Here is a 17,908-nt window from a genome sequence, read left to right on the forward strand (position 1 = left end):
ATTTAAGAAAAGATTATATGACAAAATAACATTTTCTACTTTCAGTGACTTTATGGAAACACGTAATGTCACAGTGTTCGGAAGCCCATAACATGGCGTGTTCTTGGCCGCTTATTCAATTGAAAAATTATGAAGATATCCTGTATCCTATTGGTGGATTCATTCCAGACTACAACGAAACTACTTTACATCAAATTTGCAGGTACAGTAAACAATTAAAATCATACAAATTGCCCAAAACATTTATATTTTATCGTGTGGTTTTCTATGTTGTGATGTTATACTATTGTATCAGTAAAAGGGAGAAGGTTTGGTACCATTAAAACGTTTAATACCGCTGCAGATGTTTGCACCTGTCCTAAGTCAGAAATCTGATGTACAGTAGTTGTCGTTTGTTTATGTAATTTATACATGTTTCTAGTTTTTTGTTTTTTTATGTAGATTAGACCGTTAGTTTTCCCGATTGAATGGCTTCACACTTGTAATTTTGGGGCCCTTTATAGCTTGTTGTTCGGTGTGAGCCAAGGCTCCGTGTTGAAGGCCGTACTTTGACCTATAATGGTTTACTTTTATAAATTGTGACTTGGATGGAGAGTTGTCTCATTGGCACTCATTCCACATCTTCCTATACCTATATATCATTGGATGAAATAGAAATAACCCTCAAGTATTTACTGTTAACTCCTTTTGGTTTCAAGCGATACCTTCTATACAGTTAATCATCATTATTTATATAAACGGATAGTTGTGGACAGGCGTATAATGCTGTCATGGTAACCTAGATTATGTTTAATGTTTTAAAATAAGGACTATCTACCTATGTTATAATTAAATACATTTTCAAGTTATGCATGTACAGTTATTCCCTTGCTCGAGATATATCGTGAGTTTAACATATTATACCAAAAAATGCATGTTGATAGTTTCTAAATTCTGTCAATAATTTTAATTTGTATCCAGCATCTACCAACATGCAGGGAAAAATCTAATGGGATGAAATAATAGCATAAAAAAACCGCAATGAAACAGGAAGGTGTTACAATGTCTTTTCTTCAAGAAATGAGCAACCGAGTTTGTCTGATAAAATATTTATAAAATAACAAGTTCAATTCTTTTATGTGTGGTTATTTTGTATTACAAATATTTCCCAAGAAACTAGAAACAATGGTTTAATCATTTAAGCGTTATGAACTCATCCATACAACTACCGTAGCTAACTATGAATGTTAATTGGATAGGAATTAACATTACGAATTCTTAAGATGAAATTGATCTTATATTTTGTATTAGTGATGAAGGAAATGAGAAAAGCTCGATTTGATTCAATAAGAATTATTTCTGCACATCTGAATATAAAAAGAATTGCGTGCAGATTATAACAAAAAATCAACACCAACAATGACAAGTGTGATAATAGATAAATGAAACAATAAGAAGGAAACAAAAGCAAAAACAGAAGATTGTAGAAAGATATTCCATTGAACCTTGAATATATGAAATATTAGTATTACCTAACACTTTTGTAAAATAGTTTTTAACAAATATAATTATCAAAGACGATAGACTTGATCACGAAGTTTGATCTGGACGTCATTTAGTTACGCTTTAGATCATGCAGAATAAAGAAACTATGATAAAAAAGCAAAATTACACAAAAATACCGAAGTCCGAGGAAAATTCTACACAAAAAGTCCCTATGCAAATGGCAAAATCAAAAGATCAAACACATCAAACGAATGGATAACAACTGTTATATTCCTGACTTAGTACAGCCATTGTCTTGTGTAGAACAGAAAGAAAGAAAGACCCCAAAATTACATTGGATACTGCATGATCGAAATACTCTAAGAAAATACACACACACGTATGATTGAAATATTCTACAAATATGCAAACACCAAAAACAAAACAAACTACAAAACACTCAAAGTCAAACTTAAGCCTAACCAATTCTTTCCTCAGGGACGCAACACTTGGAAGTGTAGAAAGAGTAGACTAAAAAGTTATTAAACTCAAATCTAGTAAAAGTGTAGGGGAGAAAATATGTTTAGTAATCTAAAAATATACATTTTTCAAGTGTACGAATTTCTACGGTTATTAAATCAATTTTAGTTTAGAATAAAACAAGTATTTCTGTCAAAGTACTCAAACATTGTACTTATCAGAGATACGAGGATTAAAATGTATGTACACCAGCTGTGCGTTTTATCCACTAAAGAATCACGACGATCGGACAAAAATGTTAAAAAGACAAAATAATGTACGAAGTTGAAAAGCATTGAGCAACCAAAATTCCATGAAGACAACGAAGAGTTACTAATGCATTGAATAAACATCGTATGGAACTGACGCAAGTCCTCTGTCACTAAGACCCAGAAAAAGGAATATAACACCTGAATTGAAAGCCATATTTGGTTTCTCTATGTCGATATTTCAATATTTTTGTACATTTTCTGTATACATCTTTTTCAGTGAATTGTTGAGAAATAATGATTAATTTGATTAGAAACACTTTAAAACGGTTTAGAACCGAAAACATGCAATTTACCAGTACATAACAGATCAATGTAGTATTCGCATTATCGGAATAAAAGTCAATTGAATAATTTTTAAAACTTTCATGTCAGTCTGAAGCTATTTCACTGTTTCACATATTGTATTTTTTTAACATATTTTATTTTTGAACATACAGCACATGTTTAGTTTTGTTTTGTTTTGATAAAGAACAATATTTGCGAAAAGCAACAACATAACATCGACCAAAAAAAGAAGATAAAAACCTACTAGACACAATTAAACTAACATAAATGATAACTTAAACATATCATATATATCAATGAAATTACAAGTTGATTTGAGAATGAATTGCTTCAGTTTAAAACATGGTCAAGTAAAAGCAAAATGAGTATCCCGCTGTTCACTGGCCATAAATCAACTAAGAGAAAACAAATTTTGCTCACAAAGCCGAGGGAAACACATACACTACTTGAGGAAAAGAATGGAACAACAGAAACACTGATTTGCAACTAAAATAAACGCCAGCATACAAAGAAATGGCCTAATTGATAACAAATGACGTCACTTAGCATAATGACACAATTGGAAGATTGAGAAGAAACTAAGAATTGTTTTTACGTCATAATTTAATTTCGACCAATTATTTGCCAATTATTAATCACTACTGAGGAGAAATATTTTTCTCACACGGTTAAAAAAATGTGAAAATAGCACAAAAATTAGAGAGAGCCTTTTCTCACACATACCGTATATCAGATTATTTTCGCGTGTGTAAAATTTCGCGATATTCATTGAATAAGGTATATAAAATATTTTGGCGGTGGTTTTTTTGGCGGATTCAAAACTTTCATCAGTACCTTTGCATTTATTTTTAAATTGGCGGAATTTATTTTTGCAATTTTGTTCTAGTGTCCGCGAAAATAAGCGAAAATAACCCGCTATACGGTACTAAACTTATGTCATATTATATATAATATGGTACTTACCATTATTAAAAACCCGAAAACCAATGCTAAAATACAAATCAGCACAAAATAAAAACCCGAAAACAAATGATAATTTACAAAACAAAACAAAATCAAAATCCAAACACCAATGCTAAAATACAAAACAGAACAAAATCAAAACCCTAAAATAGTAGTATAGACTCAAACCGGTCAGATACTGGGTATACATGTTTGTTAACCTACATTCATATTTAATGCATGTACGAAATATCCTTATATCATATAATGACAGAAGGTTGTAATGATTATTTTACTTTGATACAATTTTGTTTCAAATGTTACTAATTGAGTTTTTCTTTTATAGTCTTTTTCAGGAATATAAAACGTGTTCACAACCATTCTTTATGAACTGTGACCAAGAAACCTTAACAGAATTCCATATTTTAGATAGTGCCTTTTCACCTATATGTGGTCATTTAGCAGCAGGTAGGTCCAGTATTAGGATATTGACCAATGATTATCACCAACTCAGTAGACTTTTTGTTGGTGTTTTTAAGATCATAATCTGATCAATTTTGAAAAGTGGATTTTTTTTATGGTATTGAACTTTGACTATTTGGGGAGGTGGTATTTGGTTTCAGTATATTTCTGTCTTTTTAAACTTGATATTTATATAATTTTAAAAGTTTTTTAATTTTTCATTTAACATAAAGATCCCATGTATAATTAGTTTCTTCAATAAACACACATTGTCATACATTTTTATGAACATGTTGTGAATTGTACATAGAAGAATGCTCTTCAACTTTATACTTTTTTGGTTTTCTTACTATTTTGATCTGAGCGTCGCTGATAAATCTTGTGTAGATATGAAGGAGATGAAATTATGTCCCCTTGAAGGGTGGAATGGAAAATTTTGCTCTGCTGAATTTCGTTGAAAATGTCGTTTTAAGTTATAGCTAGCTAGTTGATTTTTGGAGATGATTTTTATTCAATAATGCAGATGCGTGAGTGTTAACGACGAATTGTTTGAAGTGAAATACAACTTTTGCAAATTACTGATTATTTTATTTCCTAGTACGGGCACAAAGATATTTACACAACACAACCTAAACATCGCTCACACTAACTTTTCCGTATTGATTACTAAACAAAGGAGAAGTTTTCGATCGAGTATATAAGTTGGACTTTGGACTTTAGTGTATATATAATATGCAAATTAGAAATGACACTTTTGGTTAGCCTTTGAACCTTTGTTTGTGTTAAGTATATCTAAAGTGTAAAGATGTCACTGAAAGAAACGGCGGTACTTCTCGCTGAAAGTCGCAAAATAGTTAACCAATCAAAAGAAGATGATTCGTACTTTCTCTTAAACATGATCCTCCAAGTCGTCACGACCATGGATAACAGAATGCAAAAAATAGAGAAAGGTGTAAATAAAATTGATGAACTGAAAAATATAATCACATCTATAGTAGCGAGAATTGGGGATCTGGAAAAAACTGTTCATGACATTAAATTAAAGAGTTCTGAAATGGAGAGTAATATTGAGGGCATAAGCAATGTATTTGACGAAGTAAATAATATAAATAAAGAATACAAAGCAAAAATACAAAATCTCTCGTCGAAATTTAACCAACTCGAAAACTTAACAAAATCTGAAATCGGCAAACTCAGGGTAGAAAATGAAAAGGTACAAAAACTTGAATCGAACATACTAGACCTCCAGTGCAGATCCATGAAAAACAATTTAATATTTTCTGGCCTAGCATACAATAAAGATGAAAACTGTCAAGCAAAATTGAGAAACTTCATCTACGAGGAGCTGCAAATTGAACACCACATAGAATTTGGCAACGTCCATAGATTTGGGAAAATTGGGATGAATAGAGCTAAACCAATTGTAGCGCGTTTTCTGTATCGACAAGACCTCGAATGCGTTCTCCTAAAAGCATTTCGCCTCAAGGGAAAGCCATTCAGTATAAACGAACAATTCCCCGCAGAGGTTGAAACTCGCCGTAAAAAACTTTATCCTATTATGAAACAGGCGAGGCAAGAGGGGAACCAGGTGTCATTAGTGCGGGACAAACTATACATAAACGGAGAACAATTCACATTCACAGAACATAGTAATATAGATGATCAGCACAGAGGGCAACCGAATGGAGGGTTCAGAGACGTAATGATGACTCCAGCAAATACTAAGGGTCGACCGTACAAACGGCAAAGATTTGGGTCAAGCCCAAGTAGTGAATGAACTCACCTATAGGAATGCCAAGGAGAGCATAACCAACATTTGATAGATGTAACTTTCAACTGTAACAATACTTTAAAGACTACAAAAACTGTAAACATAAAAAATGATATAAATATTTTGTGCCTAAATTGTTGTAGGGTTAAAAAAAGATTGAACTATCCAGAATTCCAAACATTATTGAAAAATAACGATATCATTTGTTTAGTAGAAACAAAAACTGACGATATAGATATGATTGATTTATTAGGTTATGAATTTAAAATAAAAAGTAGAAAGAAAGTGTCAAGAAATAGGTCAAGTGGTATAACTTTAGGATACAAATTAGAACTAGCAAATAAAATTAAATTTTTACCAACTGACAGTCAATTTGTTCTTTGGTTCAAAGTGTCGTCAGAGTTACTTGATATTGATGATGACATAGTTTTTGGCATAGTATATATTCCTCCGGAATACACAAATTACTCATCTCAAGATGCTTACAGTCAGTTAGAAAATGAATTCATTATTTTTTCTAATAATTATAAATATGTGTCATTACTTGGCGATTTCAACGGACGAACAGCAGACGACGACGATTTTGTTATTATACATAATAATAAACATATAGATAATTTAACAGATTTTATAGAAAATAAAGTGTATATGCTTGAAGAATTGAATATCCCAAAGAAAAGAAAGTCTTTGGACAGGGTAAAAAATGGATACGGGAAACGATTGTTAGATTTATGTAAAGGAAACAATTTATTTATTGTAAATGGTCGAATTGGTGATGATAGACAGTTGGTAAATTAACATGTAGAAATAGCAGTATTGTAGATTATTGTATTAGTAGTGTTGAGTTGTTAAAATATTTTACTAATTTTCATGTACTTGATTTTTGCACCTTATATTCTGATGTTCATTCGCCATTACAGATAACTTTGGCGAGCACTAAGAAAGATGTTGTAAACAATCAGTGTTTAATTACTGGAACAGGTACATGTAATCGTCCAGAAAATATTAAAAAATGGGATAATGATAAAATTGTGGATTTTCAAAATGGGATAGATGTAGAAGAGATTTACGCTCTAATTGAAGATATTAATAAAGTTGAAGCAAATATGGACAAAAATGAAATGAACCTGATTGTTAATAACATGTGTGACTTATTTTTGAATTCTGCTAGGGCAACATTTGGGGTAACCAAAACTAGCGGGTTAAAGAAATGTAAAAACAAGCCTGTAAAATTGGATAAAGAATGGTTTGATTATGATTGTAAATTTGCTCGCCAAAATTATCGCAAACTCAAAAGAAAATTTAAGAACATTAGTTCTGAAGAAAATCGTCAAATTATGAAATCTTCGGAGAAACAATACAAAAAAACTTTAGATAAAGCAATTATTGCTCATAGAAAGAAAATGGCGAAAAAAATAAACACATTGAGATCCAATAACTCAAAAGAGTATTGGAAATTACTTAACAGTAGAAAAAAGAGAGCCCAACCTGACATCCCTATCAACAAATTATTCGATTTTTTCAAAAATCTGAACGCCGCCCCAGAAATTGAAGAAAATACCAATATTCCAACTCTAAACCCGAATGATGTCGATAGGCTTAATGAAAATCTAAACAGAAGAATTTCTAAAGACGAAATTCTTAAGGGCATCAAAAACCTGAAAAATGATAAAGCATTTGGGGATGATCGTATAATAAATGAATATATCAAGTCTACAGCTAGTTTATTCATTGAATTTTACGAAAAATTATTTAACGTTATATTTCGCACTGGTATTATACCTGACAGTTGGCTAGTTGGTTACATTAAGCCTGTTTATAAAAATAAAGGTAACAAGTTGGACCCCAAAAATTTTAGACCAATTACCATTTTGAGTTGTATGGGGAAACTTTTCACCGCAATTTTATACGAGAGACTAAATCTTTTCTCTGAAGAATTCATGATTTTAAACGAAAACCAATGTGGTTTTAGAAAGGGTTATTCAACAACCGATAATTTATTTGTGATTCATACATTGTTTGAAATTTTAAAACTAAAAAAGAAAAAACTATTTTGTGCATTCGTCGATTTCGAAAAGGCTTTTGACACGATATGACGAGATGCACTGTGGTACAAAATGCTTTTAAATAATATGAATGGATGTATGTATAATGTAATTGTAAATATGTATCAAGGTACAAAGTCATGTATTTCATATAACAATGCCTTATCTGATTTCTTCCCATGTAGTAACGGGGTTAGACAAGGCGAACATTTATCGCCTTTTCTTTTTTCTTTATTTTTAAATGATCTTGATTCTTTTTTGCAAAATTGTAACCTAGAGGGCCTAAAATCAGTGTCAAAAGAGCTTGAGGAAAAACTTGACATTTTTTTAAAACTTTTACGCTGATGATACTGTTTTGATGGCCGAATCAGAAACTGAACTCCAAAAACTTTTAGATTTTTTCCAAGATTACACAGATGTATGGAAGCTAAAAGTTAATGTTGATAAAACAAAGGTCGTGGTTTTTTCAAGGAGACGACCATCATGTGATTTTCAATTTTTATTTAATGGCAAAAAACTTGATATTGTTGATGAATTTAACTACTTAGGAATAGTTCTAACAAGAACAGGCAATTTTAATAAAACAAAACAGTTTAATGTAAAAAAGCTACCAAGGCTCTGTACGAAGTGTTAAGACTAGGTCGACTACATAATTTTTCTATATGTAGTCAGCTGGATTTATTTGATAAAATGGTAAAGCCAATACTACTGTACGGTTGTGAAGTATGGGGTATTGGCAATAACGACATGATTGAAAGGGTACATCTAAAATTTTGTAAATTGTTATTAAGTCTGAAAACATCTACACCCTCTTATATGATTTATGGGGAGCTTGGGAGATATCCTATAGATTTGGACATAAAAACTAGATTGATTTCATTTTGAGGAAAATTAAACTCTGGTAAAGAGACAAAACTATCATATATTTTATATAAATTGTGTTATCACATGTCTATTAATGACAATGTGAATTGTTCATGGTTAAACAGAATAAAGACTATTCTGAACGAATGTGGTATCCCAAATGTATGGGAAACGCAATCTTTTATAAATTGTAAGTGGTTAGTTTCATTCATCAAACTTAGACTTAAAGATCAGTATGTACAAGTCTGGCATTCTTTACTTGAAAACTCGCCAAAAGCAATAAATTACAAACTTTTTAAAGATTTTTTTGGAAAAGAAGGTTATTTTGAAATTCTTGGGAACAAATTGTCTATTGATTTGTGTAGATTTAGGACCACAAATCACAAGCTCCCTATTGAACAGGGTAGATGGAACAATATAGCTAGAAACAATAGAATTTGTCTTCTATGTAATAAAAATGATATTGGTGATGAAATGCATTATATATTAGAATGTAAATACTTTGAAGAAAACAGGAAACATTGTCTGTCAAATTATTATTTAAAAAATGCAAATATTGTCAAATACAATCAGATTATGTCTTCAAAAAACAAATCAGAATTGATTAAACTATGTAAATTCATAAAGATTATTAACACAGGTGTATGTGCTCCTGGCTGAAATGGACTTCATATATTGTATTAGCAACTATTTTGTTTGTTCTATATTCTTGTAAATATTGTACATAATTCATTTGTCTTCTCTATACCTATGTAATATGGTTTATTGAGAATAAAGATATATATATAGATACGTCTGGCGTATACAATTATAAGCCTGGTACCTTTGATGACTATGTATGTACAAATTATCAAAAGGGAATGAAATTTTATTTACCTTTTGATAATATTACATGTAAAAAAAACCTTCTTTTTCTACTGTAGAACTATTGTTTCATTAGATATTTTAAATATTTAGTTTAAAAATCATATTAAGTGTTAGTAATAACAATGCCATTTGGTGTTAAGTATGCTTGCATTGCATGCATTTAACCAACTAATGCATAAGAACGCACGAGAAGACCTATCTTGGGAAGTCATGTAATGAGAAGTTAATTTTTTACCTATATTCTGTACAATAATTTCCCGATGAAACATCAGCAAGTTAAAAATTGATGTCTGAGAATGAGATTTGTACAATGCATATGAATCATTTAAGCAATTACTTGTATGTAAGAAAAGAGCCTATTCGTCAGCATTGTTTGTATTAAAGTACTTTTCAATAAGTTTACAGTTGCATGTTTAAAGTAGAGACAAATAAATCAAGCATCTAATAGCAACCTTAACAAGGTAATAACAACGTTTGCAAGGAACATTCATCAAAATATCATTCGAAACTATATGAAGAAAACATATTTTAATCATTTGGGCTTTATCTCGTTATAAATATAGAAAGTATACGAGTTAACATATACCAATAATATTTAAAAATATAATTGAAAAAGTTGATTGACCATTCGGAAGTAGACTGATTACATAACAAGAAAACAACGGGCTGAGTAGAAGTGACAGAATACACACAAAAGATACAAATTAACTAACAAATCCAATTTAAAATTGTCTATGGATATTGGTAAAAGATACATGCAGTGTATCAACGTACATAATATGATATGTATTAGGATAATGTGTAGGATACAGATGGCAAAGTGTTCATATATGTATTGCATTTGATCAATGATAGAAAAAAAATGTAGAAAGATTGGATTGTGAAAAAAAAAATGACAACTAAGGTTAACAGTTTAAATCCATTTTGAATATACAAGTACAAACAAATATGTGTACAAAACATCCATCATTAAACAGTGTTACAAAACAACTAAGCTTATGTTAAATCATCTACTTGGAACTTTACGTAACTGTACACAGAAGAATATTCAAGAGGATCTAATTGTTTGCGGATGTTTTGGTGGATTTAATTGCTTTAAAATTTAAAAGACCAAAGATGCTGCAATATCATGTCGAAATTATAATACGTACGCATTCCTTGTGACTTAATATTGAATCATTTTAATGTGCCATCACAATTTAAACCCATATGTTCTGATTTCTCTAGTGTTGCAACAGACGTGATTATCATTTACGAAATAATTTAATTTACAAATACAGGGGTCATATACACAAAATGAATATTATCTTGTTGCAACTTCTATAATCATCATGAAAAACTGATAATAGACAAAATACGTTTTTTTTTCTTGATTCCTTTTTATCGCCATTTGCATCTGCTTTAGACATATTACATATATCGTCATTGAGATTGTAAACAAGATTCAAACATTTTATTCTAACTTGCTGAGAAATATGAATTCTCTTTATCGATAACTGCTTTTGATCTTGGTGACGCACCATGTCACTGTCGTAATACACAAAAGGAGACATTGTAAATATAAACAGTAACTGCGCGTTATATTAATCATGATGTATAAGATAAGGACAATACCAGCTATTTCATAACTTCAGATAGATCTAAGGTCGTCCTTTCATACTCATTTTGAAAATAGTGAAAATATCTTTCTTAAACATTAACAGTCATCATTACTGTTATTACTATTTCCAATTTTAAACTTGTATAAAAACTGTTGATATTGACCGCAAATGTACATTCTGGTATTGAGTTAAAACAGTCTGTCTTGTATTGAATTGAAGCACATTAATTTAACAAACACGAATATGCACTACAGTATTATAACGGAGATCTGTATGTAAAAGTTTGCAACATGATCTTTGTTGTTGGATTTTTAAAAAGATAAAGATTATTTTTTTTTTAGGAAAACATGTTTTATATTGACCATATCTTTTTGTATATTAACCAGTTTTTTATATCTTTTGTAGAATATATTAAACAAAGAAGCTGCTTTCAACGATTACAACGCACATATAAAAAGTGTCAGGAACGTAGACAAGAACAATTAAATATGCAAGAGACTGATGCAAAACATTATAAATTGCACATGTGCACGTATGTATTAATTTTGTTGCTTAAAATCAGATGAAGTCCGTTTTTCCTTCCATGTATTAGAAGACATTTGGTATCACCCATGTAATTGCATTTCTGTTGTCACTTGGATTATAGACATAAGACATTTTTTATTATACCAATCATGGGCCCCTGTCGTGCAAGATACATAAACATCATAATACAATGATTATTTTAAAACAAGTATTTAGTGAAATACACAATTCATAATACACAAAGTACTAAAGATACTATGAACAATGTAGGACATAATAATGGTAAGAAGCATTGATTGTAATGAGATTATAAGATTTTATTAATTTAAAACATCGAACAGATATAATTAACATTTCCTAGCAAAGTTTCTTTCATGTTGGAATGATTTAACTATACTATTTTTAATGATATTCGCATGTAATTTCTTATACACCACCTCGAATTAGTTGTACAGTGATGAATATGTTCGAACGTCCGTCTATCCGTCACACGTTCAGTTTCTAGCTGATATATAAGGTACCAATTTACCAAACGTTTGAAATTTTAACAATGTTATAGACCATTAAAAATAATATAACTCATTTTATATTTTCATGGTTTTCACATATACTGTTCAAGTTACACTTTATGCAAGTTACCTTCAAACAATATATTTCTTTTGTAACCGGATGTAAATTAAAGTATAACTTGACGTTCACCTTTGACTTTTGAACACTGTGTCATTGACCATAAACTTGGTTTCCACCTTTTCTACCTTTACAGTATATGTTATTTAAAAGTAAATGATTCTGGATGATATCAAAAGTAACGCTAACGAAAATGTTTAAAAATAAGAATACAAATTGGTATAGAAAATAAATACGGGTAAAGTTTAATTTTTATGATTTTGACATTTACCATTTATGAGTTATCCTTCCAGGTGTTTATAAAAGTACCACTTTACAAATATATTTTAACAGAGTGGAATTTAAGGTAAAAATACACGTCAAATTTTGTTTTGGGTATTTACCATTCAGGAGTGTTCTGCAATCGGGATATCTAGTTTATTTAGGGATTTACGTTAATTTCATTGTTAAAAGATTATTAATACGATAACCATGATTTGTTTTATGACCATATCACGTGGATCTGAAGTCATTATTCAAATTTTATTATTTAACGTTATGATGACAGAAAAAATAACTCAATTATTTTTTACTTTCTAGGGTAACAAATGAATATGTTGGATGCACATTTACAGTGACAGCGTTGTTATGCTCTCTGGAAGCAGCAAATGTATATTTCAAAATTATAAATGAATCTATATCATTCTTACTTCTGAATTCCGGATTCTCATGTACTATCCGACATCCAAATGACGTTATTAAAGTTATAACGACAACAACATCGACGACGACGATTACCACCGAAATAAAGACTTCACCAACTAAAGAGGTCCAACCATCTGTGATACAACATTCTAAAAACCCAACCAGTTCCGGGTTAAACTTAAAACGTTCGTTAAGTACTTTTTTGTGTGTATTTATCATATCAAGTGTTCTACAAGCGTTAAATGTGTAGCATTACAACTGGTAAATTTGTTATATTCGAATAGTAACTTTTTCTTTATTATTTTAATTATTAACTCAGTTAGTGCAGTTGATATTGGAATTTGGAATACGAAATAATGTTTTATGTCAATCTGGCTACGAATAGAACATCAGCTTTAAAAATATGTCTATGTAGACGGCATTATTTTTCTATTTACAAATTAGGACTTACAGAAGACCTGAAATTATAGAGGATAAATCGTCTCGAACACACATTCCCTTCATTGTATCATTACAGAACAATTAATGGTAATTTAAACGTACATGTATATCATTTGTAAAATTGTGTATGCATTGTTTTCCGTCAATATGGTAAAATTAATTTAACAAGAAATACTGTGCATTTCAAATCTACCAGGATTTCGTTCAAACTTATCTAAAATGTTGGTTATACATATGTCTGCAATAAAGACAGCCACTAGCAGAATAAGAAAATATGTTCCAAACGTGAGATTCTTTAAGCTCACAGAAAGGGGTTTGGGAAGAATAAGAAAAACGTCTACGTTACCACTGGGTCGATGCCACTGCTGGTAGACGTTTCGTCCCCGAGGTATCACCAGCTCAGTAGTCAGCACGTCCCAGGAATACATTACCTTAGCCGTATTTGGCACAATTTTTTGGAATTTTGTATCCTCAATGCTCTTCAACTTTGTACTTGTTTGGCTGTATAACTATTTTGATGAGCGTCACTGACGAGTCTTATGTAGAGTAAACGCGCGTCTGGCGTACAAAATTATAATTCTGGTACCTTTGATAACTATTTGGCAAACGTACATACTAATGCGAAATGAAATTATTATCAAAATGAATTTTAATGGCTTTGGTAGATAGTAGAATTTTATGCATTATATGTTTAATTTAGTAATAATCAGAAAAAAAAATGAATTAGTTATGTATATTTCGTTATTGTCTGTTTGATTGACTCGCTTTAAAACATGGCGCTATAATACAGTATGTTCAATTTAGTATCATTATAATTTGAATCATTAGAATGGTGTATTGTTTTTAGAATTTCATTGATGTAATATGCATATGTTTTTTTTAAATTAAGACAAATATTCTTCTCGACACAGACAGAACAAATATATCAGATCTACGCAATAATTTATAAACAGTGGACTAAACAGAGTTTCATTCTACTGTAGGTTGAAATGGCAGTAATCTGACGGTATAATACGGTCTTGCTATTATAAAATCTGATATTTTCTGCATTATCTGAAGAAGTCCTATTATGTTTCAAATCCAACTTATTAATTTGTTCATCGACTTCTTGATTACATCCGATTTTTGTGATCATTTTGGCTATTGAAAAATTGGGAATACGAGAATATAATTAAAATAAGCACCTAAAAATCAAGTGTAATAATATCTTTGACCAATGTTTACATTAAATGATTATATTTTTAACATATGACAAACTTTCTATAGTCATATTTTAGCTATTTTGACGTCACTTAAACTAGATATGTGTGCAGATAATTGATAAAAGGAAGATAAATTTCCCGAAACATATCGTCTATCATCATAAACAGATTACATCACGATATATCAGGAGATACACCATTTCTGCAGTCTCGGTATTTATAATGGAGACACTCGGCAAGTTTTTCGTATTAAATTTGAAATTTTAACAGTCTCGATAGTCTCAAAAATCTCGATATTGCACACACAGATCAGTATCATACTTTTATATTCATTATACTCAATTGTACAGTAGATAAAAGGACAAAAATGAGAAGAGCTAAATAAAAATATTGATATATATAGATTTGTTGCGTCCAAAGTGCATTTATGAAATACGGACATACGCGAAAATAAAAAAATAAATAAAGAAAGAAAGCCGAGGATTTTAACTACCTAAGCATATCTCGAGCAATATAGCTAAAAGGTGTCATAAAGAATAAGCAGATTCATCTAAAGTCAAAATAGCATGATCATAGATAGTTATGCTGATGTATTTTACATTTTGATAATCTGATGATCAATACTTAAAAATATATCTATCATACAAAAAATGCATGTGTAAGGATATATGTAACATGATTATATATTGTTTTTGTATAGTTTCATTGTTGATACGTGACAGTTAGCCATTTTTATTTTTCATCTGTTAAATATTTATTTGAAAGTGTAAAAATATGTTTATTTGAAAGTGTAAAAATATGTATATATGTAAATATGATATATTTGTTATAATAAATCTTTGATAAAAATCTTATTATCTTTCTTTATTGATAAGTAAAATTATAACAAATCGGAAAGTCCCTTGCCAATCTCTTAATACATCACAAGAATGATGGAAAAAATATCATATTGCTTACTTGGTCTCGCATTTCCTTGTGTAGAAAATGGTGGAGTAAACCCTGTCATACATGTATAGCTAGCTCATTGTAGCTACGCTTGTGGTAGTATGTGTTGAAAAGAAAACAAAGTAGGTTGTTTTTCGTTTTAGACATTTACAAGATTTGAATATTTGTATTATAAATACCAACCCAAACCAGAGATGATCTCTAGTGCTCCTGAATAATAAACAGATCATCCTCCAAGTGTGGTACATCTGTTGTTGCTCATGTGAGAACAAACCCGGTATTATTCGTTAAGCATATTCGTGGCAAAAGAGAATAGGATCGTTGTAACGACAATTGAAACATTACTTGGGACTTCCGTGAAACAGATATTCCAAAAACAGTCAACCAACTCTTGATTGCGCTCGTAAAACAGACGTAATCAGAATGGATTTAATTGAAGATATATCCTTGATATGAATTGAAGTCGCTGCTTGAAAAATTGCTACATTAAAATTAAAAGTTCACAACAAGTAAGCTGAATCATCTCTTTTGTAGTAAAGCTTTGTTCATTCCGACCCTCATTGTCAATTTCTAGACGAAAGTCAAGATATGAGTCAAACTTAATTGTATAGATACCTTCAACCTAATCACTAAACGTTGGAATACTAAGTTGTTTGGATCAACTGTAAAGCGGAACGTGAAGTTAAATGAATATAATAATTTCTCTTCATTCTTCATAAGAAGCTCCTGTATGGTTTCTGTATCATATCAATAAAGGAACAAGCCGACAAGATAAGAAACACGATAAGTTCCCATGTGAGTTCCGATTGTCTGTCGAAAAACACTTTGCTCTAAACGTAACAAATATGTTATCTATCACACATTTGAGATAAGATGTGTTAGTGTTGTTTAGTATTTAGTTGTCTATCTAGTGATTTATGGACTTGCTTGTCTAGTCGTAGTTTTACGAAATTATTGTATCAAAATAATATTGTTACGCATTAAAAAGATAACTAGTTAGATTTGTTAGTGAAAAAAACCTGATATATGCATCTTAAAGTATATCGATCCTCGAACTGACTCTTTCTCTATTATAGTCTTTGTTTTTACTTTATGATTTAAACTCCGTTCTTCATAGCCATATAAGTTTGCTGATTGATTTTCCACAATTCGGTATTCCAATGGGTACTTATTGTGTTCCCCAAACTGACTGACTTTTTTGGTACTCATATGAAACCTCAGTAACTGGCCAAGTTCTGTATTAATACTTTCATGTAAATTGATGGTATCCAGTTGTATCTCGATGATGAGTCTTATGTAGGAGAAACATGCGTCTGGCGTATTAAATTATAATCCTGGTAACCTTGATATCTATTTATGGCCATTATCACAAATTACATAACCGATACCATAGTCACATGCGCAATATTTTCAGTCTCTGTCATCTCACTTGTTAATTTATGATAATTTCTTATTCTCAACAGAACATTTTTACTGAGTTTAGACTCGTATGGCAGGTGATGCATGCATATAAGGAAACGATTATCATTACCTCAGTAATTTTGTTTCTATACGTTGATATGTACCTTCTTAACAAATTTTAAAATCATTATACATCGGTTTACAACTGTTGTCTTTAATTTAGTAGGTGAACACTAGCATATTTAACCTTAATTTAATTCTTTCTAGATATAATATATATACATTTTATGTTTTAAATGTATTAATTTTATTATTATCATTTAACTGATTATAAGCCGATTTCCAAAAATATTTATATATAATGCATTATAAGAGGGTTGTAATGCTCTTTACCGTCAGATGTCAGATGGTTTTTTTTCAGCTACCGTTAGCGTCACATTGTTTCATATTTTACGTATTTCGTCAACAATCTTTTGTAAAAGGTATCAAATAATTTACCTTTTCTGAAGAAATTTAACGTGATTCGCAAAAACTACTCGATCATTTTATCGTCGTAAAGGTAGTGTATATTTTTATCGTCAAGCACCAAACATAACCGTTAACATAATTTAACAATTCTATATAATGCTATTCTTCATGGAGGTACCCCCATTACAACACTCTTATTACAACACATTGTTATGGAGGAAAATAAAATATGTTTGAGTCATTTAGTGGGCATTTTAAAATTCGAATTTTGCCACTCATTATACAGCACATGTGAAGATTTTCGCTAATCGGTGTTAAAAATTCAACAACGAAACAAAATCCGAATAGATATAAAGAATAGAGAAACATGTATGATTGTTTGGTATTTTCTTATTAAAAACGTAGTGATACTAATAATTGATTTATCCAATTTTGACAAATACATTGTCCTGTTTAACGAATTTAAATATTAACATTAAGTGTAAGAGGGATAACTTAGTTTTAATTTCTAATCATCAAAGAT

General features: G+C 30.3%; 1 protein-coding gene across 2 annotated transcripts in view; it reads left to right on the forward strand.

Annotated features, from left to right (window-relative positions):
- Nucleotides 1–15,425, forward strand: part of LOC143082693 (uncharacterized) — a 44,047-nt gene extending 28,622 nt beyond the window's left edge. For both annotated transcript variants that reach the window (XM_076258506.1, XM_076258505.1), the window contains exons 2-5: nucleotides 46–202; nucleotides 3,829–3,950; nucleotides 11,498–11,624; nucleotides 12,824–15,425. In XM_076258506.1, the coding sequence (XP_076114621.1) occupies nucleotides 46–202; nucleotides 3,829–3,950; nucleotides 11,498–11,624; nucleotides 12,824–13,178 (761 nt within the window). In that variant the 3' untranslated portion in view covers nucleotides 13,179–15,425. The remainder of the gene's footprint in view (nucleotides 1–45; nucleotides 203–3,828; nucleotides 3,951–11,497; nucleotides 11,625–12,823) is intronic.
- The last annotated feature ends 2,483 nt before the right edge of the window (nucleotides 15,426–17,908 follow it).

The sequence above is a fragment of the Mytilus galloprovincialis genome, chromosome 7, assembly GCF_965363235.1.
Source record: "Mytilus galloprovincialis chromosome 7, xbMytGall1.hap1.1, whole genome shotgun sequence".
Taxonomy (NCBI): Eukaryota; Metazoa; Mollusca; class Bivalvia; order Mytilida; family Mytilidae; genus Mytilus; species Mytilus galloprovincialis.